Source organism: Sinohyriopsis cumingii, chromosome 15, assembly GCF_028554795.1.
Source record: "Sinohyriopsis cumingii isolate HCF-2022 chromosome 15, ASM2855479v2, whole genome shotgun sequence".
In the NCBI taxonomy this organism is placed as follows: domain Eukaryota; kingdom Metazoa; phylum Mollusca; class Bivalvia; order Unionida; family Unionidae; genus Sinohyriopsis; species Sinohyriopsis cumingii.
In genome coordinates, this window is record NC_142975.1 from 87,556,208 (window position 1) to 87,583,736 (window position 27,529).

The 27,529-nt window shown below is 33.4% G+C and overlaps 1 protein-coding gene across 1 annotated transcript in view; it reads right to left on the reverse strand.

Moving 5' to 3' along the window:
* Nucleotides 1–27,529, reverse strand: part of LOC149782250 (uncharacterized) — a 300,926-nt gene that overhangs the window by 235,595 nt on the left and 37,802 nt on the right. The window contains exons 22-38 of the mRNA XM_089935100.1: nucleotides 26,159–26,338; nucleotides 25,161–25,370; nucleotides 23,147–23,189; nucleotides 21,755–21,924; nucleotides 20,350–20,529; nucleotides 19,458–19,673; nucleotides 17,308–17,350; nucleotides 15,699–15,865; nucleotides 14,688–14,858; nucleotides 11,727–11,936; nucleotides 11,250–11,292; nucleotides 10,608–10,774; nucleotides 7,968–8,153; nucleotides 6,966–7,187; nucleotides 6,410–6,452; nucleotides 1,726–1,889; nucleotides 356–505 (exon numbers count right to left, since the gene is read on the reverse strand). Coding sequence (XP_089791226.1) covers nucleotides 356–505; nucleotides 1,726–1,889; nucleotides 6,410–6,452; nucleotides 6,966–7,187; nucleotides 7,968–8,153; nucleotides 10,608–10,774; nucleotides 11,250–11,292; nucleotides 11,727–11,936; nucleotides 14,688–14,858; nucleotides 15,699–15,865; nucleotides 17,308–17,350; nucleotides 19,458–19,673; nucleotides 20,350–20,529; nucleotides 21,755–21,924; nucleotides 23,147–23,189; nucleotides 25,161–25,370; nucleotides 26,159–26,338 — 2,565 coding nt within the window. The remainder of the gene's footprint in view (nucleotides 1–355; nucleotides 506–1,725; nucleotides 1,890–6,409; nucleotides 6,453–6,965; nucleotides 7,188–7,967; nucleotides 8,154–10,607; nucleotides 10,775–11,249; nucleotides 11,293–11,726; nucleotides 11,937–14,687; nucleotides 14,859–15,698; nucleotides 15,866–17,307; nucleotides 17,351–19,457; nucleotides 19,674–20,349; nucleotides 20,530–21,754; nucleotides 21,925–23,146; nucleotides 23,190–25,160; nucleotides 25,371–26,158; nucleotides 26,339–27,529) is intronic.

Here is a 27,529-nt window from a genome sequence, read left to right on the forward strand (position 1 = left end):
GCAGATTATTGTGAAGTGAAATAATTCTGAATACACTAATCAAGCAATGTCTATTTTCAGTCATCAATGTACAAGCAATGTCTATTTTCAGTCATCAATGTACAAGCAATGTCTATTTTCAGTCATCAATGTACATGTATTGTGTGACTTTATACTTTACTGTGTGACTGGAAACTATAAGCGTAGATTTGGTTGTTTGAGCTTAGATTTTTGTTTTCAGTTATTTGTTTTCAAACTTTTAATGAAACATCTGTGTAGGTTTTTTTGGTAGCAAATGAAGTACTTTTTTGGTATCTGAAAATAAACATAAAACACAGTATTTCAAACACTGGACTAAAAAAAATGAGATAGCCACCTTTATTCCATCCTAAGTTTGTAGCATTACAGGTGTTATCCAGTACATAAGGAGCAATTCCCAGATAGCGCATCAAATAGGCCATGTCAAGATTGGTCAGCTGTCCTCGGGTTACGCCATTCTCTGTCAGCCAGGTGGTCAGTGAAATGCCTGAAATAAGGTCATTACAAAATTTACTTCACTATTATATATTACAAAAGATGAAGTAATGTTCAACATTGTTTTGGAAACTGTTCACATGGAACAAAAATGCAAAAATTCTGAAATCCTATTACCTAAATCTGAATAAAGTTTCAACCTTAGAATGTCCTTAATTTCTTTTTATAAATACTGAACAAACATACATGTTAAATAGCAGAGCTGTAATCTTGATAAGTGTTTCTACAATGGAGAAAAGCATTTTCATATAACCCAAATTGTCAGAACTATTCTGGTCAAAATCTGAACTGTAACTAAACAGAAGCTACAGTTAACTCCCACATAAAATAATCATGCAATGTTAGGTACGATTATCTACTTTGGTTGGCTCTTTGAATTCCACTGCCAATGCCAACCAATAGGAATAGCTCTGATCATGCCCCCTTCCCATGTGATCTTCAGTAAGTCCCATGAAGACAGCAATTAAGAGGCAACTAATAGTTTCTTGCATAATTCCCTGTCTGCTTCTCAATTACAAGATACACGTACAACACTCCTATCCAAGTGTTAGCCACTGACAAAGTCTTACAATTTGACATTACATCATCTTACCACACCACCAATTCATCCCTTAATGATCATCATTATCAGGCAAACCCCACTGCAAAACTAGCAATATGTACCTAAAATAATTCAAGATCATCAAGTTGTGCATAAACTAAAATTTAATAAATTATCATTTTGCCATTTTTATTTCAGCTACATAAAATTAACACCTAAACAGAGCTATCCAAAAAGGTTTATAAATTGTCCTATCTTTTGTACCATGAGTCCTTATGACAGCTCTGTGGTCAAGCAAACTGCTCAGGCAACATGAAATATTGCCTCTACATGGTAACTCTAAGAGCATTTCCTTGTGTGTTTTTGATCACAATCCTAAAATGTGGTCACACAATGTAAATTACCCTGTCAGTATCATGCAACTGATGAAAGCTTGGTTCCTTATATAAGGGTTAAATTCTAATCAAACAAGGTCAAAGATGCCAAATTTGGTTTCCACTGTTCAACTGATCTATCCAAAAATTTCTTGAGCAGAAATGAAACTAGTCAAGAGTGTCATATGAATGGATGTGACATGACTGGATGGACAGACATGGGTAATTCTATGTGTCCCTCTCCACAGAATATGGCATGGACATAAAAAAGGTACATAGAGATATAAAGCTACATACTGCTATTGATGAATGTGCTGTTGACAGTGCAAGGAAGCTTATTCAGCAGGGCATTCTGGAAGACTGGTGTTGTCATGGTGCAGTTGGCCTGGTAATCCAAACACACACTGACCTTCAGGCTCACCATGTACTGTCTTGTAGCTGCTAGGTCAAGGATGTTGAATCTGAAATATTTACTCACAGTCCAAATAGGAGGCTTTCTCGTCACAGTTGCATTAACTTTATATTTCCAATAATTACTGTGAATTCTCTATTTTTCATAGGGTACTATGTTTTGTGAATTAGTTGATTGTTACTATGTTTACACAACAAGTGAACAAAGATCCTTTAACGGAAATATTAAAGTGAATTGCCTATTCCAAGAACTTGTGTACCAACAAAAATAATAATCATAAAAATTTGATACCCATGAAAATGAATTCAAAGCATTGTAAAATAACATGAAATCATATATATATATATATATATATATATATATATATATATATATATAATCAAAACATCATTCTCTTTCTGCAGCTATATGTATACACCAGAAGTCATACATATAGAGTATCAAAAAGTCTTTCCCCATTCTCCACATATAGGCATATACCAGCAGTCTAGAAAAAATTGGAACTTCTACCAGACAGTATTCCCATCAGAGTTATACCCCTCCATCTTACCTCTCTAACTCATATATTTGACACTGCACTGCCATGGAACCACCCATTTAAACTGAAAGTGGGAGAGGGTTGGGATTTACTTCATTACCTTGACTTTAGTTTCTCTTTTATCTCAATATATTTTTTTTTCAAATGATGGATTAAAATAGTTCTTTTTTACACAATTCTGAGCAAGAATTTTTTTCTTCAAGTTATCTGGAACAATAAGTTGTTTCTGAAACATTGTTTATTCCCCGATAGTCAGTCCTAAGATAGTTACATCATAATATGTAGCATACTGAGAGCAACTCACTATAGAAAATAACCATTTATGTTCTTAGAATGGAAGGGTTGGCATCTGCAAGCTAATTTATACTCCTTGTGTTTCTTGAACATCAAATACAAAGCCATTGTTATTATTCTATATTGCAAAATAAATTGGGATTATTTCATCTTTGCTTATTAATGTTTCAAAAAATGACTTGACAGTTAGTTATGGAGCTTTTGTTACCAATGAAATAAATACTTTAGTCCCAAACTTGGCTGAGACATAGACCTGTATAATCCCCAGTTAAAAGTTACATGCCTAAAGCAATTTCACACATGTTGCAAATGTATTGATTGTTATAACAAAACCAACAATTAACAAAACTCAGGTGAATTTTTAGCCTGATTCAGCTTTACTTTCTTCTCTGCATCATAACTATTATTTGAAAGAAATCTGCTATGGTATTTATTGTTACAGCAATGCCAACTAAGTGAAATTTCTGTTTGATGCTTGACAGTATGCATAACAATTTAGATGGGATCACATGGGCACAGCAGTGTATTCCTTACTCTACTTTGTGGATTTTACAGTTGAGAAGTAGAAATATAAAAAAGAGATTTATTATCATAACTAAGAATGTCCAACAGGACTATTTTTGCAAGGTCAAAATGTCAGTACCATCAGAAATGCATCCCTACATTATAATGGCAAAGAATCTGAAGTAAAAAATAATATATAACTTGTTTGAAAATATTACAATTACATATGATTTTTCAGTATTTTTTGATCATAAGAATAATATGTAGTTTAGTTTCACTGCAATTAAATAAAAGCTGCTGGACTGGATTTATAAATTTTTGTCATACACTGTGTCCAGCAGGAAGTCAAAAAGGGTATAACTCTTACAAAGCAAAGTCATTGGTTAACACATTAACCCCTGGAGCTTTTTGTCATTTTTGCCTGAAAATCGAGTAGGAAACACATTTTGAAAGCCATTTCTGAATAGACTCGAAAACACCAAATCCCTGGTCATCTTTCAATAACATACTGCGTAGTTGTGTTAGAAACATCATTTTTCATTGGCTATTTGACTTGCGCATGAGCAGAAGGGTAAAAGTTGGATATTTTGTGTGTTGCTAAATGGAGCCATTATTTTTGTATCGAGACCACTCTTTATTCCAAATGCCCATCTTATCCTACTCTCTGCAAAGGCTCATCTGCTGTTTGCAGTTCATACTGGTTTGCCTTAGATCTGAGACCAAAAAGTCTAAAATTCAGACACAAAATCGGATTCTGACCACAGGCAAATTTTGGGTAAAAAAAAAGTCGGGTCCAAAAAATGAGTTTTTTTTATCTGTATTTTGTAGTGCAACCAGATATTCCAGATTATTTGGTATCATTGTAGAGCTACATCTGTCTACCTTTCTATAATACCACCCACTTTAGTGTATCATGCATGACCATGACGCTACAGAGCTCGGCAGTAGGCTACTACCTCCTGCCTTGTTAAGCATGTACTCCATTCATGGTTAGTGATTAAAATTTGTTGACTAGTTGTACCAGCAAGATTGTCATTATACTGCATTAAGCTACAAGAAAAACGGGCAATGATTAAAAGAAATTGTAGGAGCATTTGATTTGTCAATATGTGCATCATTCAGGTGACCACCAAAATATTTCCAAAGTTTCATGGTAATCCTTCAACACTACAGTTTCATGTTCTGCTACAAGACAAAATGGGCAAGAACTCAAACCCGCAAATTGTGGGAGTAAACTGATTTGTGATATGTCCATCTTCAGATGATGACCACAATATTTACTAAGTTTAATGGCAATCCAACAAACACTACAGGATGAGTTGCATTCACAAGAATTTGTCATACATCGCAATAGGATATAAAGGGCTATAATTCAAACCACAATTGCATGAGCACTTTAAGTGATCCATTGATTTTGTGTGATGACTATAACATTCACCAAGTTTCATGGCAGTCCATACAAAATTGAGGGACAAGATATGTTCATGACATCATGTCATACACAACTACAAGACAAAAAATACAATAATTCAAAGCAAAATTGTGTGAGCAAAGTGATCTGTTCTTATGAACCTCTTCTAGTGATCTGGCTTAACATTTATAAATATCAGTCTTGTGTTCAATGATGTCATATGATCCCATATGTGTAACTGTGCAGACTTCTACTTGCAGTAGCCAAAGTGGTTTCAAGGCAAATCAACTACCAAATCATTAGCTTTTAAAATAATTACTACAGCATCAGAATGAGTTACTGTATTAACACAGCTTTCAAGTTCATCCAATTCTGCCAGCAAATAAATTATAATCAATAAATTTCCATTGTTCATCAAACATATTTATTTCTCAGCAGTATAATTACTGCTGGTATTAAAACAAGCACACAAACTAGCAATGCTCAGTGTGAGTGAAATGGGAGGGTGTTTTCAATATCAACCTGATATATATTTTGTTGTGACTTTAAATTTGTGGTCAAGCTTGCCCAGGAAAACCCATATGTTGGTACTCTGCAAATTTAAAGTTGCTGCTATGATAAACACCTGTAGAGGAGTGTACTTGACCTGTACAGGTAGAGAATGACAGCCTCAGTATTAATATGTTGAAAGTGAATACTAAATGATCACTTCTAGTTACAAATAACTGTAGGCATGTGAATTTGAATGCCTGTACAGGTAGAATCAAAGAAAAGTTGCTTATAATAAGTACATGTAAGGAATGGAAGGCAAATAATCAATTCTGGTAACAGCTTACCTGTAGGAAGGCCAATTGTTGATTACCTATGCAGATAAAAATCACTCAAGAGTCGCTTAAAGTAACATGCATAACCTGGAGACTACTGTGTGAAACATGTATATAAAATTTACCTACACCTATCCAACCAGATTGGAAGCTATACAGTAACATAAACAAGTTTTCCATATTACACACAACAACCTACAATCAAAAATGGTACTGAAGCACATTATGAGACAACTTTACTGGTGGGAAAAAAGCCCAGTGATGTTCTATACAGGTAAAATCAATAAAGTGTCACATATATGACTATCAATTAGTGCATGCAGATTTCCTAATGAAGACAATGAAGCATAATATATAATGTCAGTTCACAATGATGATCTGTATAGGAAAATTCAGAGAAGCTTGGAGCACAAATGCTAAGATTGCATTGGTATAGAAACTTACCTGTATGTATCTGGCTGTAGCAGAAATTATACACATGTTAGGAGTTTTCTATAGCCACTACAGACCTGTATGCACATGTAAGTAAAACTATAGCTAGTACTATTGTGAAGTTGCATAGGCTCCCCATGCAAGTACACAAATACTATTAAGTGATCATAAAGTGATAATTGTAAAGGCAGAACTTTGTTGTCATAGGAAGAAAGAAAAGTCGGAATTTCCAGAAATTTGGTAGAGGATTTTGTGAGGTCCTTCTTGGTGGGAGTGTGCTGCTTGGCATGAGTGGAAGTAGTAATTGAGATATTCAAGTGATTTGGCACCTATCCTATAGAAGAGGATATCACTCTGTCTGACTGCTACCTGAGTGGGCAGATAACTTTAAGGTTCTTTTAGCTACAAGTTTTATCTAGGAGAGCTGGATATGCTAGGAAGTAGTAGTTCTCCTAATGTATCATGACTGGGTAATGTATTTAAAGAAGAAACATACTAGTGTAATTTTTTAAAAAAATGGAATTCATATGAAAACTTCAATAATACAACACATGCATGATACATACTGCATTTTGACTAGTCCTTCCAAATCAAGTGTCTTCATTTCTCCTAAAAATTAAAAAAACATATTTACATCACACAAAACATACCAATTATAAACTTAACAATACCTTGAGCTATTAGCAATGGATGCATCACAATGGAATTTGCTCAATATAATTAATCTAGCAGAGCATTAGACAGATGAAATAGTGTTTAAAAACAAAACAAATTACATGACACCAAACACCAGTAATAATGAGATCTTCAACTATTAGCAATGGATGAATCACAATGGGATTGGCTCACTATCTTTTACTTTGCAGAACCTCAGACAGATGAAATCATGCTGGGAAACCAAGGTTAGGAAATGATTCAGGGGCCATAACTCCATCAAATGATGATGAACTATTTACTACCATAATAAATTTACACCAGAATCAATTCATTACAGTGAAGATTTATCTCAAATTGAGTTTCACTTGATAGTACTACAAACTTTTTGAGCTTGCTTCATTTGAAATGTGGTAAGATGACCTCAAATTAAGGTTATGCATTTTATACAGCAGGACTCAAACTTACCAAACTTGTAATTGAGAAGACTAATCTCAAACTTCATTTTCTCAATTCCTACAGTCAGCTGATAACGGCAAGGATCCAGCCCTAGTGTGACTAGGAAGGTCTGCTGCATCCTTGATTCAATCCGTCCCATGTCCACACAACAGTCAACAGCCAGGCAGGAACTGTCCACATGACAAGCCATTGAAGAACCAAGAGAAACTTGTGGTAAGCTCAATGGACAGTCTGGAAAACAAAATGAGCAACATCAAAAATTACCTGTAAATATTTATCTAATAATGTTTTTGGAATCCATGATTCTGTCTGAAAATTTATAAACTATGCAGGTCATGTTCTCCCAAACTTCAGTTAAAAGACTTTTTCTTTTACTAATTTTCTAAAAGTAGATTTTAATTTTTTTATTATCTTTGATTTTACTAAGCAATAAACCACTTAAGCTAGGTGGGGAATGCAATTTTTAAGGATATCTGAATGAATCAAAATAGATTTTGTATACGTCTCCATCTAATACTGAGCTCTTTACCATAAAACCAGAAGATGGAAAACAATAAAATATTCCTTGACTTTATCGATAACTCAAAATCAGAAGAATATATTAAGGACAAGGGTAACATGTGTCTAGACTGACACGGTTAAAAAACTCTACAATTACATATTAAAATCTAATGTTTCTGCTACTTTTCAAATTTTAATTTAAACATTTCTTTTGTAAGAGGCTATACTGTTATCTACCAAATATGACATCATGTGAGCAAACATTGGGAGCAAAAGAAAATATCATCATTATTCACTATTTCTGTTAATATGGAACAGAAACTCAATGATACATGTGTTTACAAACTAGAATGCCTCATCAAATTGCCTGAGAAATACAAAACTTAACCAATGAGGAAAAAGGCAGACCATCAGAAAAGAGCAGCACTGCAACAATTATGGTGAGAAATAGAAATTATTACTTGTAACAAAGACCAACTAAAACGTACAGCTGTAGTGTGAAAACCCTACCTGACTTCCAACGGTTTCCATTAACCTGTGAGTATGGAACCTGGGCATGACTGCAACGATCTGACAGCAGATACTGACTGATCCCCAGCTGCTCAAGAAGTCGATCCTGTACCAATGCCGGCAAACTTGTAGATGAATTATACGTATTGCCATAGGCAGCCTTCAGCCAGTTAATAAATGTAAAGTCTGGAAAGGATATATAAAGTCAGATTATTCTACCATTCTTTACAAGTGTATCAAATGTAAAGTCTGGAAAGGATATATAAAGTCAGATTATTCTACCATTCTTTACAAGTGTATCAAATGTAAAGTCTGGAAAGGATATATAAAGTCAGATTATTCTACCATTCTTTATAAGTGTATCAAATGTAAAGTCTGGAAAGGATATATAAAGTCAGATTATTCTACCATTCTTTATAAGTGTATCAAATGTTGACCTCTGCTAATTATTCTATGTTTCATTCAAGTATGTCAAATGTTGACCTCTTTACTAATGGTTTTATGCTTCATTCAAGTGTATCAAATACTGGCCCCTTTGTGAATGATTCTATGCTTCATTCAAGTGTATCAAATGCTGGCCAATTTGCTAATGATTCTATGCTTCATTCAAGTACATCAAATGCTGACCTCTTTGCTAATGATTCTATGCTTCATTCAAGTGCATAAATTATGTTGATATCCTTAGATTTAGGTTTAAATATAGTAGGACATGAAATATATCAAGTCAAAAACCTTTAGGTGTTCATGGAGACAGATTTCTACAATGAAAGGATCAAGTTTACAAAGCATATAATGCTCTACACTAAAATAATTACATGACATTCTAAGACACCGAAATATTATCCTGTGGAAACAAGGATTCTCTATTATAATGCTTACATTTTCCATGACGCTACTTGGGGAAATTGTTCCAAACACAATACTGAAAGGCTTTCAAAATCACAAAAAGAGCAGCAAAAATTATACTTGGAAAACCAACTGATGGACCAAGAAATCCTGTTTTTCAGGAATTGAAATTTGGTGGATTTATCTAGAAAGATTGATTACCAAAAAAAAAGCATCTTTTTTATTATACAAGTCTCTTCAACAAATTGCTCCATAATATCTTCAGGAATTATTCACAACAAACTCATATGAATAAGGATTAAAGTCTGTTCGTGATGGGAATTTTTGACTTCTGAAGCCAAAGTTGGAATCCTTCAAAAAGTCTCTGTAATATTCTAGATGCTTTCATATGGAACTATATTTCTCACAACATCAAAAAAAAGTGATAATCAAACGTTATTTATTTTTCTTGCAAGTTTAATAAAATGTTGTAAATATTGTATTTAATTTTTCCACATTTAAGCAAAAGTTTGCAAGGTAGAATTATATTGTACTAACTTAGTTACATTCTACAAATAAAGTATCATTATTATTAATATTTTTAATCTGTGTATTTTTTATGTGGAATGTATTTTTTTGGGGGGGGGAACTAATTTTAATTATGCAATACATACTTGTCACCATTTCTTAGCTAATTTATTTTAATGCCAAAAATACACTGTCCATTTGATGTTTGTACATTCTCCCACAGAGTGGAGAACAGCATGAACTTTTTCACACCACACTGTATGTCACATACACAGAAGGCAGATATAACCTGTCATTTTTTCACAGACAATGATTACACAATACATCAGAGTGGGGTAAGAGGAGGGTATTTGGCAATAGTGACAGGTGAGTATTACATAATTAAAATTAGTTTTAACCCCCCCAAAACATACATATTCAAAGCAGCAATTACTTTTCCGGTCACTATTTCTTTGCTGAATTTGTCAGTAAGGTGGGTAGGCTGATGTCAAACTGATCAAAAATTAGAGAATTAAATGTACTCACCATAGAGGGAGAGGTCATCTATAGAAGGTTTGTGTCTCTATGAATAACACCCTGTGCCGTAACAATGGGACCAGAATAAAATGCCTGCTCTCTGTTGTACTAAAGTTGAGTTAATAGGAGGAAAAGGTGGTATGGGAGCACAATAAAAGCTGCCTTCATGATATCCTCCAGAGGAATGATTAAAGTAGGCCCATGACATAGCAAAGGCTCAAACTTCAAGGGCTTTTAGTTCCACAATTAAACAATTTGCCAAATACTAATTTTCTCCTTTAATAGTTGGTTTCACAAATCTAAACATGATGGCACAATTGTATTCCAGTTCTGTTTCTTTTGTTTTTAGAGAAAATTCTGAAACTTCTGCATTCCTTTCTGACATGACTAGAAGCTGAATATTATGAAGATGAGATGCAATGATACTGGCAACTGCTTTGAGCAATCCAATATGGTGGTTAAAGACTAGCATTGTAGCCTTAATTTCGAATGAACCAATTATATTTTAGAACTCTATATCCCTATATCCATGTGATACATTTACTCTCAGAATGGAACTGGGTGTCTGTTCTAAACAGAAAATTGCAAGGAAATTTTTAATTAAATTTTTTTATTTATTAAAAAACTGATTTTTAACAAGAAAAATGTATATTCATATGCAGGTCCAAAATCTGGGACAATACAGGAAAATTGGGACACTTGGCAGCTTAGTGTAGCTGTCAAAGGTCTGGAAAAAGAAAGAGTATGTAGTTGATACAGCCGTACACTTACTGGGTAAGGCAAATCCATGATTGTAGTCACAATTCACTGCCGAAAGAATGGTATTGGAGAATAACTGCTGCTGTAAATAACATTCTCCCTGTGTGTCATTAAAACAGATGCTGAGTTTAAGATCCAGGAGAAATTTCCTACTGCTCAACAGGTTTTTGATCTTGTAGCTGAAATGCAATAGAAATAATTTATTGTTTTTACAAAAATGTCTGAATCTAACATGTTGTAGAAATTGTAGCTTCATACATGTGGTTACTACCACTAACCTCACTATTACAAGTTCCAGGATATAATAAAAACCTATTGGACCCCTAAGACACATGTATATGTACAACAACATGCTAAAATGAACAATTAAATAAACAGCAATTTCCATGGATCACAAATTGTGAACTAGAATGTAAAACATAAATCCACACACACCCACTTTAACACATAAGCTCTCAAACGATTGAGACAATTTTTTTCTGCTGCAGTCAAGAATGCTGGCAGATATGTAATTGTACAAAAATGGAACTACTGAATGACTTCTTGCTGACACACTTACACAACAGTTACATTTATTAAACAGATGCAGAATGTATGGCGGTAATGTTGACTAAATATTGACTGAAACTAAAATCTACATATTAAATTACTTACTCTACTCGGATAACTCCTCTCATGTACAAGTGGTCCTCAGTATCTGTCATAATGAAATCAGCAATAAACATTATTATACCATTATTATGAATATTTCTTTTGAATTTTTTTTACTATTTAGATCTCAAAGCACAAAGTTTATGGGTTGTATATGCATTAGTCATGACAACAACTGTGGCAACACAATAGCTTGAATTAAGCACAATCTGCAATAAAGTGATCATTGAAGCATTTGTGAAATGACCCAAGTTAGTCAATTGGAAAGAAATTCCCATGAATACTTTATTACTGCAGACAAAGAAATTGGATAAATCAATATTTAGATTTTGCAGTCTGTGTTTTTTTAACGATTTCAAAAGAAAATATTGAAGTAACTGAAATCAACTACATTAGCATGATAACAAATTGTGATTGTTCTTAAGAACTTACCTCAAACATAATCAAATAAATTAACAGTGATTATTCTTAAGAACTTACCCCAAGTATAATCAAATAAATTAACAGTGAATCGGAGCCTGTCAATGCCCACAGTCAATGTGAGATCACAGGTGTTGATAGACAGGTATGTTCTCACAGATCTTCCAATCCGAGGAATGCTTAGACAGCAGCTGATCCCGGTACAATAGTCAGGGATATTACACACAAGCTGCTCTGGAAGGCTGTTTACCGGAATCACATTGCCACACTCTGCGGAAATAAAAGCCACATCCGGAATATAGCTACATGATTACATTCCTCAAGAATAAAAGAAAAACATGATCATGTTTGTAATTCTAACATAACTTATTAAATAGCTTTCAATACTGTGGATGCACAACATTCTACTTTACAAACCCTCACTACACCTATTGTGCACCAATGATCTATTTTGATGCATGAAGTAATTCTACTTCCAAAATACAGAATTTTAATATGTATTTTGATAATGTTTTTATGACTGGCATATTCTTGACACATCATTCTCTGCCATGTATAGCCTATTATGTGCTGAAAAATTACATAAACCCCCTAAAAAACAGTCTTGACACATCATGAAGTTCTGACTAAAAATGAATGCATCATTATTGTTTTATGTCAGTACTTTGCTGAAGGTCTATTTCATGTAAATAATGGACATGAAAGTCAATATATCAAGTTTAAGTTCAGAATAAACTGAAAAAGCTGATTTATGTTATTAAAAGGGGAAAAATGAGAAACAGTCTAAACTAAATTATAGAAGAGACTGGTCCATCATTAAAAAAAAATGATGAGACTTTTCATACGTAATACATACAATTTGCAAATTTTAAGATTTGAGCATAATAATAGAATGTTTATATTCATTTGGATCTATGCCCCATAACACAAACAATTCAACTGAACAAACTTCATTCTGTGTCTTAAAATAATGTCCATGATTAATTTGGTCCAACTAAGCTAATGGAGATGACAGGAATTTATTTTTGGATGGGGCAGCTCTTCGAGAATTAGAACAAATTTAGCAAACTACGTGCCCAGAGCTAATAGCAATAATGGTATAATTCACTTGGCAAACCACAAACAGAGGAACTTTGTGAAAACAACTTTGAGTGTCCCAAACAATAACAGGCCATACCTCTACAACAGGGGTCTCAAACTCAAACCACCTAGTGGGCCACATGAGGGCATTTTCAATGGCCCAAGAGCCACACCACCTTTGTTATCTCTCATGACACCAATCAAAATTGTATTGCCAATCATTTTGAGGGCCACAGGATATGGCTTGCTGGGTTACATGTTCGAGACCACTGCGCTACAAGATGGCGATGCAAACTGCAGACAATCAAACTTCTGCAAAAAAATCAACAATTTTAAAGCTTGACACAAGACTGGCTTGAAATCCTGGATGATCTTGGTGCAAAAAACTAAGCAAAATTTAATAGAATAGATGGGTGCTACCTCCATTATTTAATGATACTCTAACTGTAAGCAATTTTCCTGATCTGTACATCAAATTCACTCAAGATCTCATCAATATAAAGCTGCCCACCAAATTTGACTGACACCTGACAATTCTATGTAAACTTGTGCTGTGGAAACAAAAGTTTGAGAATACATGCAATCAAGTGCCATAACTCCTCTAAATGATATCATGGAAAGCAGGAAATCAAATTATTACAGATCTCTTCAGAACAAAAGCTGCATACCAAATCTACATGTAATCCATCAATCTTTAGTCAAGTTATCTGAAAAAATACAAAGTTAGGAAAATTGTGGGCCAGAAGTCCTGTAAATGATGCAGGAAGCTAAAATCAAACTCATTCAAAGTATCACCAATACACTATTGCATGCCAAATCTGGTTACATAAAGTTATGCTGCAAAACCTGAATCTGAAGGAAAGGCAATCGGGGGCATAACTATTGTAAATGATAAGGAAGACTGGAAATTAAACTTACTCAAGTTCTCGTCTATATAAAGTTGTATGCAAAATTTGGTAGAAATCCAACAATCTATATTAATGCTATGTTGTAGAAACTAAAGGTGGAAGGACAGGCAATCAATAGCCATAGCTCCTGTAAATAATATTACGGACTCCTGGAAATCAAACTTGCCTCAGGTCCCATCAATATAAAACTGCATAAATTTGTTTCAATTACAAGAATCCTACAGCGGTAATATGATGCTGCATGAACTAAAGTTCGGACGTGGGCCAATTAAAGGCCATAAGCCCTGTAACTCTTAGAAGGCTGAGAATCAAATCTGGCTGAATTTGAGCTATTCCAAGAAAATTTATATACTGGAAACCAAATTGTTTATCAATAGATGAATGGCCAGCCAGCCTGATGATGTGGTTACTATAGGGCTCCACTGACTTTTTCAAGCAAGGTCTTAAGGAAAAATACATAAATGACAACAGGCACTGAGGGGGGAGGAGGTCCAGCTTGTGTGATGATGTGAAGACGATGGTGGATTAGGGGGTTTTTTAATTATAAAAATGTGACATCACAAAAACACTACCAGTACCATCTACCAAAGAAAATTTAAACTATGTAGCATCACACTATCACCATGGTAGGAAGAGAACACTGAGAAATAAATTCATGAGGTGAGATGTCTACAACTTTATTCCTTGGATTTTAAGTCTTTTTCCTATCCATAATATTTTACTTTTTAGTATAGGTTTCCCCAGAGCTCAACTCAGATTGATCAAGATAATGTGTGTTGTATTGTTGTCTGTTTTTCTATACAAAAATTGTTTCAAACATTTTTATTTTTGAAACATTTTAAAGTGGGTGAGTGTCAAAGCTCTGTGATATCAAACACGGGGTCCAAGGTTTTGTGCTGAAATGTGAAGGGTGGGTGGGTGTAAAAAAAACACCAAAATTGCATGATGTTATATATGGATGGTCCATAATTATGAAAATAGTGAGGCAACAATGGCCACCACAGACGCCCTGTTTCTGAGACCTTTGACTTACCAATGTTCCATCCATTTCGCGCATCACTGTATGGGTAGACTGAGGTTTTGCACTGTTCTGTGTCTAAGTAGGCTGCAATACCAATATCTTCTAGTAATTTGGAAACCTGGATGGAATCCAAGGACCCAAGAGAATATCCCTTCACCATCTGCCATTTTGTCAAGTTGAAATCTGTGGGCAAGAAGAAAACGTGGGAAAATCCAGTTGTGCATGATTACAAAAACTACAGTATCAACTTTATATAAATAAAAGGATATTGCATAGAAATATAATGTCTACTGAGAGAACTTTTCATTATGGCAAAATGGTCTGAAAATGATAAAAAGATTTGTTTTTATATAATCAGATCTCTAAAAATCAATTTAACAAACTAGGTATTTTACTCCCTGGTTCAGAACTTGTCCAAAAAAATAATTTATACTGACCAAATGTGCCATCATGAAAACATGGACTGTGGATGTGCCAGGAGCAATAAACTGGCAACTTTGGACTAATTGCTTAAACTTCATATGAATATTTAGTCAATATGTAAAACATGCAGATATGCTGATCAACTAGGATGTTCTGTAAATTCTCTAATCAATTATCAAATTGACTAAATAAAATGACAAATTTGTACATGTTTCAATCTGTAAGTATAAATAATTTCTGTTGTAATCATCACAAATACGGAAAGTATCACAGACATAAGTATCATAGACATTTGTATTACACACATAAGTATTACACACATAATTATTACAGACATAAGTATCACACTTATAATTATTACACACATAAGTATTACACACATAATTATTACAGACATAAGTATTACACTTATAATTATTACACACATAAGTATTACACACATAATTACTACACACATAAGTATTACACACATAATTATTACAGAGAAAAGTATTACAGACATGAGTAATAGACAAAACTATTACAGACATGAGTAATATACATAAGTATTACAGACATTTTAATTACAGAGATAAGATCAACCTGTTGAGCATTACTTACTTGGTATTAAGTAGTCAGTTTTCTGGCTACAAATCTGTTTTGGAAGCTGAACTCCACTGAATATTGGCACCGTATAACTACATGGTGCATTGCTCTTGTTGAAACAAATACTCATGGTAAGATCTGCCAAGATTATATTTTTATGTGGGAAGTCAACCAGAGAGAAACTGGAATTAACAAGACATCAGGATAAATAAATATTCAAGGTTAGTTCTGTCAAGATTACATTCATATGTGGGAGGTCCACCAGAAAGAAACTGAAATTAACAAAAACTAAGGTTCAGTGGCTTTGAATTTCCAAAATAATGATGTGCATGATTGTAAGCAATCTTGAAAACTAGAGATATGCTTTTTCATGAGCTTAAGGAATGTAGACAAACAACCAAGTAAGTTTCAGTACACTATAATATTAAAACAAATTCCATAATCAAGGAAGAATCAAACTCAATTATGATGAAACCTAGTTGACTTTAAATTTGTAAATGAGCTCTTTTGAAGGTCAATATGTTGATAAGAATAACCTAAATCAAATGCAAGTGTCACACACAAAGTTTCTTAAAACAAATTATTATTCAACTCAAAAATAGATGCATCTTATGATAAAGAAGCAAGTAACGTGTCTTTAAGGTACAGCATTTTGCCATACCATTCCTACTTAAACTTGCAGATCTCTAATTTCTAAATAATTACTTTCAGAACATAAGACATGTTACAAACACATTATTAAATACTTTAAAAAAAATTAATAGTGGATTAAAATGACAACCTATAAGGCTTGCATAATAATTTAAAGTAAATATGTGAAACAGATTCAAACTCCAAGCAGCTATATGGTCTAGTAACTAAGACAAGCTGTTATTTATTTATATTATGAACTGGTCCCACTGTTTTCAATGAAATGGTGTATTTGCTTGTGATAAAGTATGAAAGCATTAATCATGGTACATTCAACGGGATCAAAATGACAAATGTATATTATGAAGTAGAACCTGACTTGACCGACTTTTGTTCTGAGTAACAACCTGTCATTTATGACCAAAACTGTCATGCACAGATTGATTTTACTATGGCATGAGCAACCATCTTCAACACAATACCAGCAACCATGATTTCTTTGCAAAAATGTGTTTTATTCTTGCTATGAACTAATAAAGAATAAAATGGATAACAGCTCTAAAGACCGTTATTTATTTGTAACCATGACTGCTGAGTACAGTCTGCAAGCAAACAAAAAAACGAGGAATTAGTTGAGTCTATTTATCAGCTGCATTGGATTTACACAGCATATATGCCATATACTGAAGACTGTAAATCAGACTGATGTACATGTCACATATCACCACTGTAGCACAATAGTCATTAAAATTCCTATTACAAATAACCATTCCATCTTTATAGGATTAGCAATCATGGATGCACTGAATCAATTAAAAATTCATAAATTTGTCTCTCTGTAGTTCAAACCTGCACAAAGTCAACAATTTTGTAATGAAAGATCCTATCACCTATGCAGAAACAAATGATACACAAAACTTAACTGGAACTAATATGCTGTAATTTTAAATGTATCAAATGATAGAAATATTAAAGTTTATTACAAAAAACTTACTCAAGACGGACGAGGCCAAGTAAAAAGAAATGGTCTTTTTTGCCTGGAATGACACAAAAAAGCAATTTGTTCAAAGAATTTATCAATGGTGCAATAAATATATACAATTATAATTTATCTCTTTGACAGTAACATTTTACAGAAATATAACTGTAAATTCTTGATTTCAATGATTTCAGAAATATGACATGATGTGCAGGTAATATATAGAAATTATAATTTAACTCTTTGACAGTAACTTTTTACACATATTAAACTCAGTAAATTCTTGATTCAAAGATTTTAAAAATTTGACATAACTGCAGGTAATATATGCAATAATAATATAACTCTTTGATGGAAACATTCTACAGCAATTATTATTTATCTGAGATTTCTGTTTTACACATAGCTTTATTTTAATGGAATATTTTACAAAAAAGAAGAAATAATTTCTTTCATACTGGCTCAGACAATGCCCTTTTCATTTGTTGCACATAAGAAAACAATGATGCTAGCTGAATTAATAATGTGCAGTTTGATAACCAGTTACATTCAAAATAAGATTTATTTACAAATTATAACTCAAACAGCAATTGTCCTTCCAAATCAAAAGAACATTTGACACTGATAATGCCATTTTTCAACACTGGATCTCTGATGGAAATTCCTGTAGGATATTACAAAGCTGACTTAAATTTGGTTAGTCGAGCCATATACATAATTTCAATGAGAATGTTTACAATGTTTCCATCTAAAGAGTATCAATTCCACCACTAAACATTCCAGTTGTTGGATATTCATGTGAAGGGATGATTACTGGATGCAGATTTACTGTAATGTAAGCACTATTGATTTGATCTATAGAGTATCAATTCCACCACTAAGCATTCCAGTTGCTGGATATTCATATGAAGGGATGATTACTGGATGCAGATTTACTGTAATGTAAGCACTATTTGATTTGATCTATAGAGTATCAATTCCACCAATAAGCATTCCAGTTGTTGGATATTCATGTGAAGGGATGATTATGGATGCAGATTTACTGTAATGTAAGCACTGTTTGAATTGATCTATAGAGTATCAATTCCACCACTAAGCATTCCAGTTGTTAGATATTCATGCGAAGGGATGATTACTGGATGCAGATTTACTGTAATGTAAGCACTATTTGATTTGGAATTGTAGACAGAGACAAATTTTATTTAGAGTCAGAACTGCATCACATAACAAAAAACATTATCTCACTGAAGCTATTTTACAGTATAAAATATGCTGTGGATGGTAATCATCTATTAGTTGGGATGTCAGCATTCTTCTCTAAACAGAAATGATTTTATTTACTCACACAAATTAACATTTAAACCACGCTTGTTATGGGAGGGTGTCATTGTTACAGGTTCCACCTGACACACCCCATTTAACCAATACCCTTAGTCTTATTTGTAATTAGCTCCTGTATGGTAAATTGGCCATATTCTAACAGATGTAACTTTTTTATAATGCCCCTTGGGCAAATGATTAAAACAATGGCCACTGAGATGTTGTTAGCAATATTATTAAAAAAATTGCAGATGATTTTGTAAGAAAATTCCCCCAGTGGTTCTACTCATGGGTCAAAACCCAAGGCTAGGTCACTATTCTATTTTGAGTGGGTTGCTGAGATCAAACTTACTAATTTTAAATTTCCTCCCTAAGTGGATTTTTTTAGCATCTGATGCGTGGCAAGGCTAAGAACAAACCTAACCTGGGTTGCTAAACAAAAAGGTTATAATTTTCTACTGAACAATTTTGGGTTATCAACTGATACTACAGAATGCTGCTTTCCATGCATAATATATCACTCCAGCTACCATGAAAGAACTTCTAAACTAACCCTTCATTATGAATCTTTCCCATTCCCGTGGTTCTGTTATCTCAACATGTCAATTTTAACCCAACAGCTTAGGTCGGGTTACAATATTTTTTTGCTGATCTTTAATTTCACATGTTATTCATATTATTTTCATCATAATATTGTATTGAACATTTATGAGTTATCAATAAATATTATCAGAACATCACTTTTCATGTGCAATGTATCATGCCAATTATCATCACTGACAGAACTTGTAATTAAACCTGCTTACTTACAAAGGTAAAGATATGGCAAAGAATAAATAAATTACCCCACTCATAGTCCAAAAGTGACTTCTGCTGAGTCAGTGTTTCTATTCCAACAGTCAAGACTCCATTACATATGTCAAGATTCATGTGAGCCTGAATGGATCGTCCAATCAGAGGCACATCTATACAGCATGTGACTCCAGTACAGAGGGGAGAAATGACACATGTCACAGGGTCTGAACTGATTGGGTTCAGGGTCAGGCTGTGACCACACTGGTCTGAAATAGAAAGTGTGAATGAGCATTAATTTTATAATGCAATCCTGTTTTTTTATTTCTGTTTATGATTCCCACACATTAGCCTTAGAAATATTGTCATGTATTACTTCTGTCTGTCCACCAAACTGTCTTTACCTCTAACTTCTCTGAAACCACTGGATGGACATTTATCAAAATTGGTAGAGAAACTGCCATTACGACAACTATTCCCAAGAGAGGGAGGGGGTATCATGCAGTAAATGGGAAGGGATAACTGCTGGATGAATGGAGAAATAAATAATAAAGAAGTGGGTGGATTAGCCATGGTGAACCATGAAAGTAGCTCCAATTTAACTATTGCAAACACATGATGTCACAAAGGGGAACAATTTACTTAACATCATTCTGAATTCAATTCAATTTTACAAGGTTTTGTAGTGGCAAAGGATTTTGTTGGGTTCATGATCTAAGTGGTAATTAAAATAGGTAGAAGAGTAGTGGGAGAGGGCAGACAGAAAATTACACAAGAATTATTGCACTGCTTTAAAATTTATTAAAAGAAAAATGAAACATATTTTCCAACTAGAACTTAATAGAACAGTTCTATAATTAGGGCATTTAATAAAAGACAGATATGTAAGACTAACTTGAAGATGGTGATGCACAAATTAATCGACTAAAGTACACCTTGCAATACCTGTCTTGAAACCAGAGCTAGCTGCCGACACGTAGGGTTCCTTGCTTCTGTCACACTGGTTCTTTGACAGATGTATGGCAACTCCCAAATCTTCCAGCAAAAGGGCAGTAATAAAGCTTGGTAATGGCAACAAAGAGTCTGGTAATCCATGGCCCTGCATCCAGGAATCCAGAGAAAATCCTGAAATTAACACAACAGCTTTTTAAGGCTCCATCTCAACAAAGAAATTCCAGATTAGCTGTCTCAGTGTGTGCTTGGGACAGGAACCTATTAGCTCCCATTCCCTTGGCATGATATAGCTAACACTGTGACAAAAGTACCACTAATATCAATATATATATATATATATATATATATATATATATATATATATATATATATATATATATATAAGCATATCATTTTACTAAAATATGTATGTATGTATCTATGTATGTATTTATGTATAAACAGTTAACCCCCAACTTACACAATTGCTGAATTACCATGAACTTTTTGGTTTCACTGCCTTAAATTTTCAATAAAAAATATATAATTCAATGAAATTTAATACTATTCACTTTAGCTGTTTATGAATTTTCATGTCTTATTCTTATTATTATGATATAATTAAGATTATGATTTCTTATGAACAATAAAATAGTCACTATGTGAGTAGTTTTTGTCCATTTGCATGAGAACTCTTGTGTGATATCATTGTTGGGGAACACTATTGTGACTAGATCTCAAAAATGATCAGCATTCTAAAAACAGGAGATTATGTTTTGCTATCAGGTTAGCAAAAAGTGTCCCGCCATATGTAACTTTATCCACATTTGATGAAGATTCCAAACAATGGATGTCGTATAAGTTGTTGTGGTTAATATGCTTTTATGAGAAAGGTGTTTCTGCAATATGTGTGATGTCATTCTTGGTACCAGATGTCATGCTAACTTCAGGTAAGAAATACTATGCTTTTCTATCACTATGATAATGATCTGTGGTAATAATAAACAGTAATTATCAAAGAGAAAAACAAAAAATCTAAGGAACACAAAGAAGTAGGGGTATTAGTAATACTTACCACTTTGTACAGACTTAAGTTATTTTATCAGCAAGTTGGAGCAAATGTCAATCTGTTGAATTTATATATCAACAAATATTTATGAGATTTCTATCTGTAAGCACAAGTATGATGCAGTTCACAGAGGGAAAATTTGAGTTTTTCCACTAATACACATGCTGTTGTCCATATTAGAGGGATGACCATACTACAGAGTACTTTTGAATGCAAACACATCAGTCTCATGGAATTCTGGCCATAAGGGGCCATTCAAAGTAGGGACCACTGTCAGAGGGGCCATTCAAAGTGGGGACCACTGTCAGAGGGGCCATTCAAAGCGGGGACCACTATAATAACACTCACCATTGATGAGATAGCCCTGCTGAGAATCACACATTGGCTTTGGCATTTTCACATTCTTCATTATTGATACTTTGGTGATACACACATCTGGTTTAGTAGGATCAGAGCAAATACTGATTCCAAAGCTGACCAGATAACTATTCTCCCATTTTAGGTCAGTTACAGTATACCTAAAACAAGTAAAGAAAATGAATACATTGTTGAATAACAATACTTGTAATTTATATTATGTACATTTCTGAATCATATTAGTCATTAGTTAAAATTCAAACACAAAACAACATATTACAAACACAAATTTCATCTCCTATGAGTTCTCCTTTTACTACCCAGGAAGTAACCACATATTGCCCTCATATGCTTGTAACATCATTTTACCCATCATATGACTGTTACATCATACTGGCATTTTCACTCAATGTTTGAACTATTAATAGTAATCACCTACTGAAAACAGGAGAAACTAACTAAAGGTTGTTGCTAGTGTTATGTATATTTAATTTAATTGTTTGTTTGTTTTTAAAAAAATGCTGTTCCATTACATGCTAATTTAATGTAACACTGTTTACTGGATTTGACATTGTCCAGAATAGAAATATTATATTTAGTTTCTGACCATGTTCCAAAATCAGTGACAGTTTTAGTAAACAATTTATTAAAAAAAAAATTCTCTTTCTCAGAGTAAGAAATATTAAGTTGAGTCAAGGTCATACCTGGATGACGTGACATGTATCATGTGTCAATTGGTAGTCAAACTTCTATTTTTTCCAGAAGAATGAACTATTGACCCCCATCTGGGAATCTGTTTTGCATTTTAGTTAGTCTTATAACTGATGTCATGATAATGGATTGCCAGTCAAGTTTAAAACATTTGACACGTTAAGTTGTATTATGTTGTGACCAGTTTGGGCTGAATTTTTTTCTTCTTCAAATTATTGAATTCAAGTGATTATTTTCTCTGAAATTACAGAAGTGCTCTGATAATTCTTGGACAAAGACTTTACTGGAATTTATGCGGAAATTCAAAACTGGAATATTTTTTGTGATTCAACAAGAGACTGTTGACACGTCCACACTTCGTAGGTTAATACAGACAACATCACCTTCTATATTGTATTTTCATCAGGATTTGAACTGTGATTCACTTAGAACTTTTCATTGACATGACTTGTGTTTTAATTCTTTGATTATTTTTGGACTTAATTCGTAAAACTGTAGGTTCTTTTTTCTCATTTTTTTTTCTCACTTTGTTTCCTAGGAAATAAATTATTTGTTAAATTTTACATGGCTTGTTGTCTTCACTCTTTTCTGTTACTTATTTTCAGAGCATAGACTTGTAACACTAACTGGACCTGATATCGATGAAAATGAATGAATTTTACAGCAACATACCTGATGCATGCAACACCAAACAGGCACATCTCTTGTTCTTCTTCTGAAAAAAAAAGACTTTTTGTGTAAAGAAAATGTTCATTTAGATGTAATACATGTAATACACACAATAATTATTATTTGGTTAAACATGAAGAGATAACAGCTCACTGTAATTCTATTCCCAATATATCCAAGATCAAGGCATTTATTATTTAATACAACTGTCCTAAAATGAGAGACAGAGAGATAAAGAAACAGAAGATGCTTACTGGCTTCTATTTTACAAATTATCATTTTTGACAGTACTATCATTATTCTTTCTCTTCATTTTTTCAGATATAAATTACTTCCCTTTTCATGTTGGTGAAATCATGATTACAACTTTGCTTAATCAACTTCCATTATTATGTTTATGAAATCATGATTTCTTCTTTGCTTAGGAATGAAAAGACTACAAGTTGGTCAACTTCCATTTTTATGTTTGTGAAATCATGATTACTTCTTTGCTTAAGAATAAAAAGGTTAAAACAAAGTTACAAATCATAAATCATAGACATACAGTTAATACTCAAGTATAAGGCAAATAATTTAAGAAAAAATAAAGGACTGGAAGAAGAGAGGTTGGCTTAAGGTTGTTTACATCAAAGCAAACTATAACTTAGTTTTTATAGTTTTAGCATAATTTTCTCAAGCTTCGTTACTGTATTGTGGATTTATCATTAAAGTTTAGTGCAGTGGTGCCCATGATTTGAATCCATTAGGTAATAGTTCTTTATAGAAAATGCCCATGATTTGAATCCATTAGGTAATAGTTCTTTATAGAAAATGCCCATGATTTGAATCCATTAGGTAATAGTTCTTTATAGAAAATGCCCATGATTTGAATCCATTAGGTAATAGTTCTTTATATAAAATGCCCATGATTTGAATCCATTAGGTAACAGTTCTTTATATAAAATGCCCATGATTTGAATCCATTAGGTAATAGTTCTTTATAGAAAATGCCCATGATTTGAATCCATTAGGTAATAGTTCTTTATAGAAAATGCTAATTGAGGTCAAGTAGTGGGCTATATAATCTTGTTACTAAAAGGAAAAACCATCTGTACTTTAAGATCTCGCAGAATCAAGTTGCATTATATATTGTGACCAATAATTCATTTCGGCCTGGAATTTATATCTTCAAATTATTTAATTTAAGTGATTACTTTCTCTGGAAATACAGACTGATCATATAAAATAATATTCTTGGACAGAGACATTCACTGAAATTTATAGTGAGTTCAAACTTGTAATTATATTACTGTAATTCAACATGGTGGCACATCAACACTTTACAAGCTACCACAGACACATTCAGCTTTGGATTTAATTTGGACTTCTAATGAATTGTATTCAGGACTATAATTATCAGGACTTGTATCTATAATTCTAGAATTATATTTGATTTACTTCACAATATCGCAAGTTCCTTTTTTATTACATTTTCACTTTTTATTCTAGGGAAATAAATTATTTGTTGAATTGTGCAAAGCTCCTTGATTTTGACTCTTTTCTGTTACTTATTTTAAGAACACACACACACAGATATATATATATATATATATATATATATATATATATATATATATATATATATATATATACACAACCTCTCCGGTGGCCTAGTGGTCAGAGCTTCCACCTCGGATGCAGGAGGTTATGGGTTTGATCTCTGGCTGAGTCATACCAAAGACCTACAAAAATGGTACTAACAGCTGCCTCGTCTGGCGCTCAGTATTAAGAGGTTAGTGTTAGAACTGGTCGGCCTGGTGTCAGGATAATGTGACTGGGTGGGTCATCATGCTATATGTCTGCAGCATGATGTCCCAGTGCTAGACAACACTATAAACTGCCACAATGCAGATATTGTAGCGATATGACTGAAAAATTGTTAAAGCTATGTTAAAAATCTAAGTCACACACACACACGCATACAGACACATATACAGCAAGTGTATTACACACATGAGAAATATATCAGATTATTTACCCCATCTGAAGTTCTCATCCAATGAAAGGACAAACTGTAATTTCTCTATGCCAACAGTTAGAGTGTTGTTGCATGCATTCAGTTCAAGATACATATGGAAAGTTCGGGCCAAATAGCTCACATCAGTACAGCATTCAACCCCTGTGCATGATTTCATTATATGACACGTGTTAGGATTCTCCACTTCAAGCGTGTTCACCTTGACACAACCTGCAACAAGATGAAGAGGATTAGTCAATATGATAATGTTGTGTGCAAAAATGTATGCATTGATTCTCAAAACATGTAACTTATCTGCATTTGTAAATCTATCATAGGCTCATAATGGTTTAAGGATTTAAAATTTTTATCTCCATCTTTATTTTATATACACTTTACAGCTGTTTAGCATCTTTACCTTTTAACTTTTATTGTGTATTGACTCATGGTTATCTTTAATGGATAATTTTATTTTCCTAACATTTTATGCATCTTTTTTCATTTAAATTTTTAAAACTTTATTTTCAATCGGCACCTTGTAGCGTAAATTGTGCTTATATGCCATTAAAGACACACACACAACGACTACTACCACTACTATCTAAGGCATATCCAATTATCAAGACCAAAAGACTAAGTCCAACAATTAAAGAGAGATATTATACTTTTAAGTCACCTCCCAAACAAATCTGGTCACAAAAAAAGAAAATGCCTTAAAACACGAGAGCTTTCCACACATAAGAAAAAGACAACTGCACTCAAATACTTTATTGCAGCACTTTGTAAAATATAATAATGCCACATGTGAAGTTTATGTTTACATGAAGGAATAATTTCAAAATGAATACATATTATTTCCATAGCAATATATGGGATTCCATGTACACAGCATAAACAAATTGGGCACAAAAGCTTAAGAAGTACAAAACTGGGTATCTTAGTATATCAAGGACACACTTGTCTAGATTCATCACAACCAAAGGATGCTTATCTTTAAAATGTGTGTTTATTTTACTCACTCTTTGTCCATCCTGCAGCTGGGAAGGCAAATCGAATGTCATCATTTTTACGAGAGCATTGTGGGCTAGACATGTACTGTGCCAGTCCAAGTCTATCCAGGATTTCTGAAACGTAGTATTCCTCAAATGTTCTGTAGGGTGACAATCCCCTTTCTGCCATCCACACAGACAGGGAAAAATCTAAAGATAAAGAAATTAGTACATTCAGAACTATTTAAAATAATGTTGTTGGGAGCAATGAGGTCAATCTCCAAGTTATCTGCGACCTTGCAAACATATTATTTAACAAGTAACTGATAAAGTCATACCACAGACATGTTTTTCTCCCCCATCCCTTTCCGCAGGTATAACCAACACATATACATACAGTAAAGATAAATCACAACAGTTTGCTAATACTTGAAACATAAAATGAATGTGAGTTATTACTAATGCATACATTGCAAAGGGTTCCACTTACAATTTGCTAGGCAAGGCCTTAAACGGATGCACTTAAGCTGGGAAACAAAGTAAAAGGAAAGGGCATCTATGGGCCTAAATGTTGAGATAGCTGGAAATTGAACTCATTCAAAATCTCATGAACAATAAGTTGCATGACAAATGATAATGTGCTGGAAATCAAACTAGTTCAAGATCTCATGCAAATTTAGTTGAAATCCAACAAAAAGTGGTAAAGTAACACTGCAAAAACCAAAGTCAGTATGACAATAAAGGGGACCAAACACCTGTAAATTAGAAATCAAACTAAATCAAGGTCTTATCAATATAAAGGTTGGTTGAAAAAGTAATTATATTAGGATGCAGAAACAACAATTAAGAGAATGAAAATCAGGGGAATAACTCCTCTGAATGATGTCATGAAATGCTGGAAATCAAGGTCATTCAAGGTCTCATCAATACAAAACTACATGCCCAATTTGTCGAAACCCAAAAGTCCTTGGAAATGATATTGTAAAAGGCTGGAAAATCAAACCCTTCTAAGGTATGACCAACATAAAGCCACATATCAAATTTGGTTGAAATCCTGGAATCATTAGTAAAGTTAGCTGTGAAAACCAAAGTCAGGAGAATATGCTATCAGAAGGCATAACTCCATTAAATTATCTTGTGGTGGCATTGCACTAACATGTGAAAAGTCCCTACTGTGCCAGCTTCATCTTTATATTTAATCCCTTGCATTCTCTGATGTGTATTTGATTAGGAAGGATAATTAAACAGCACTGACTTCATGTAATCATGACTGAGGTATCACTATACATGCTTAAATTTTAATAAACTGGGCACTAATGCATAAACTGCATAAAGTAACCTTCCCTATCTCCATATGATGATCTACAATAGAGATATTGTTATTTGTGACAATGCTATTAT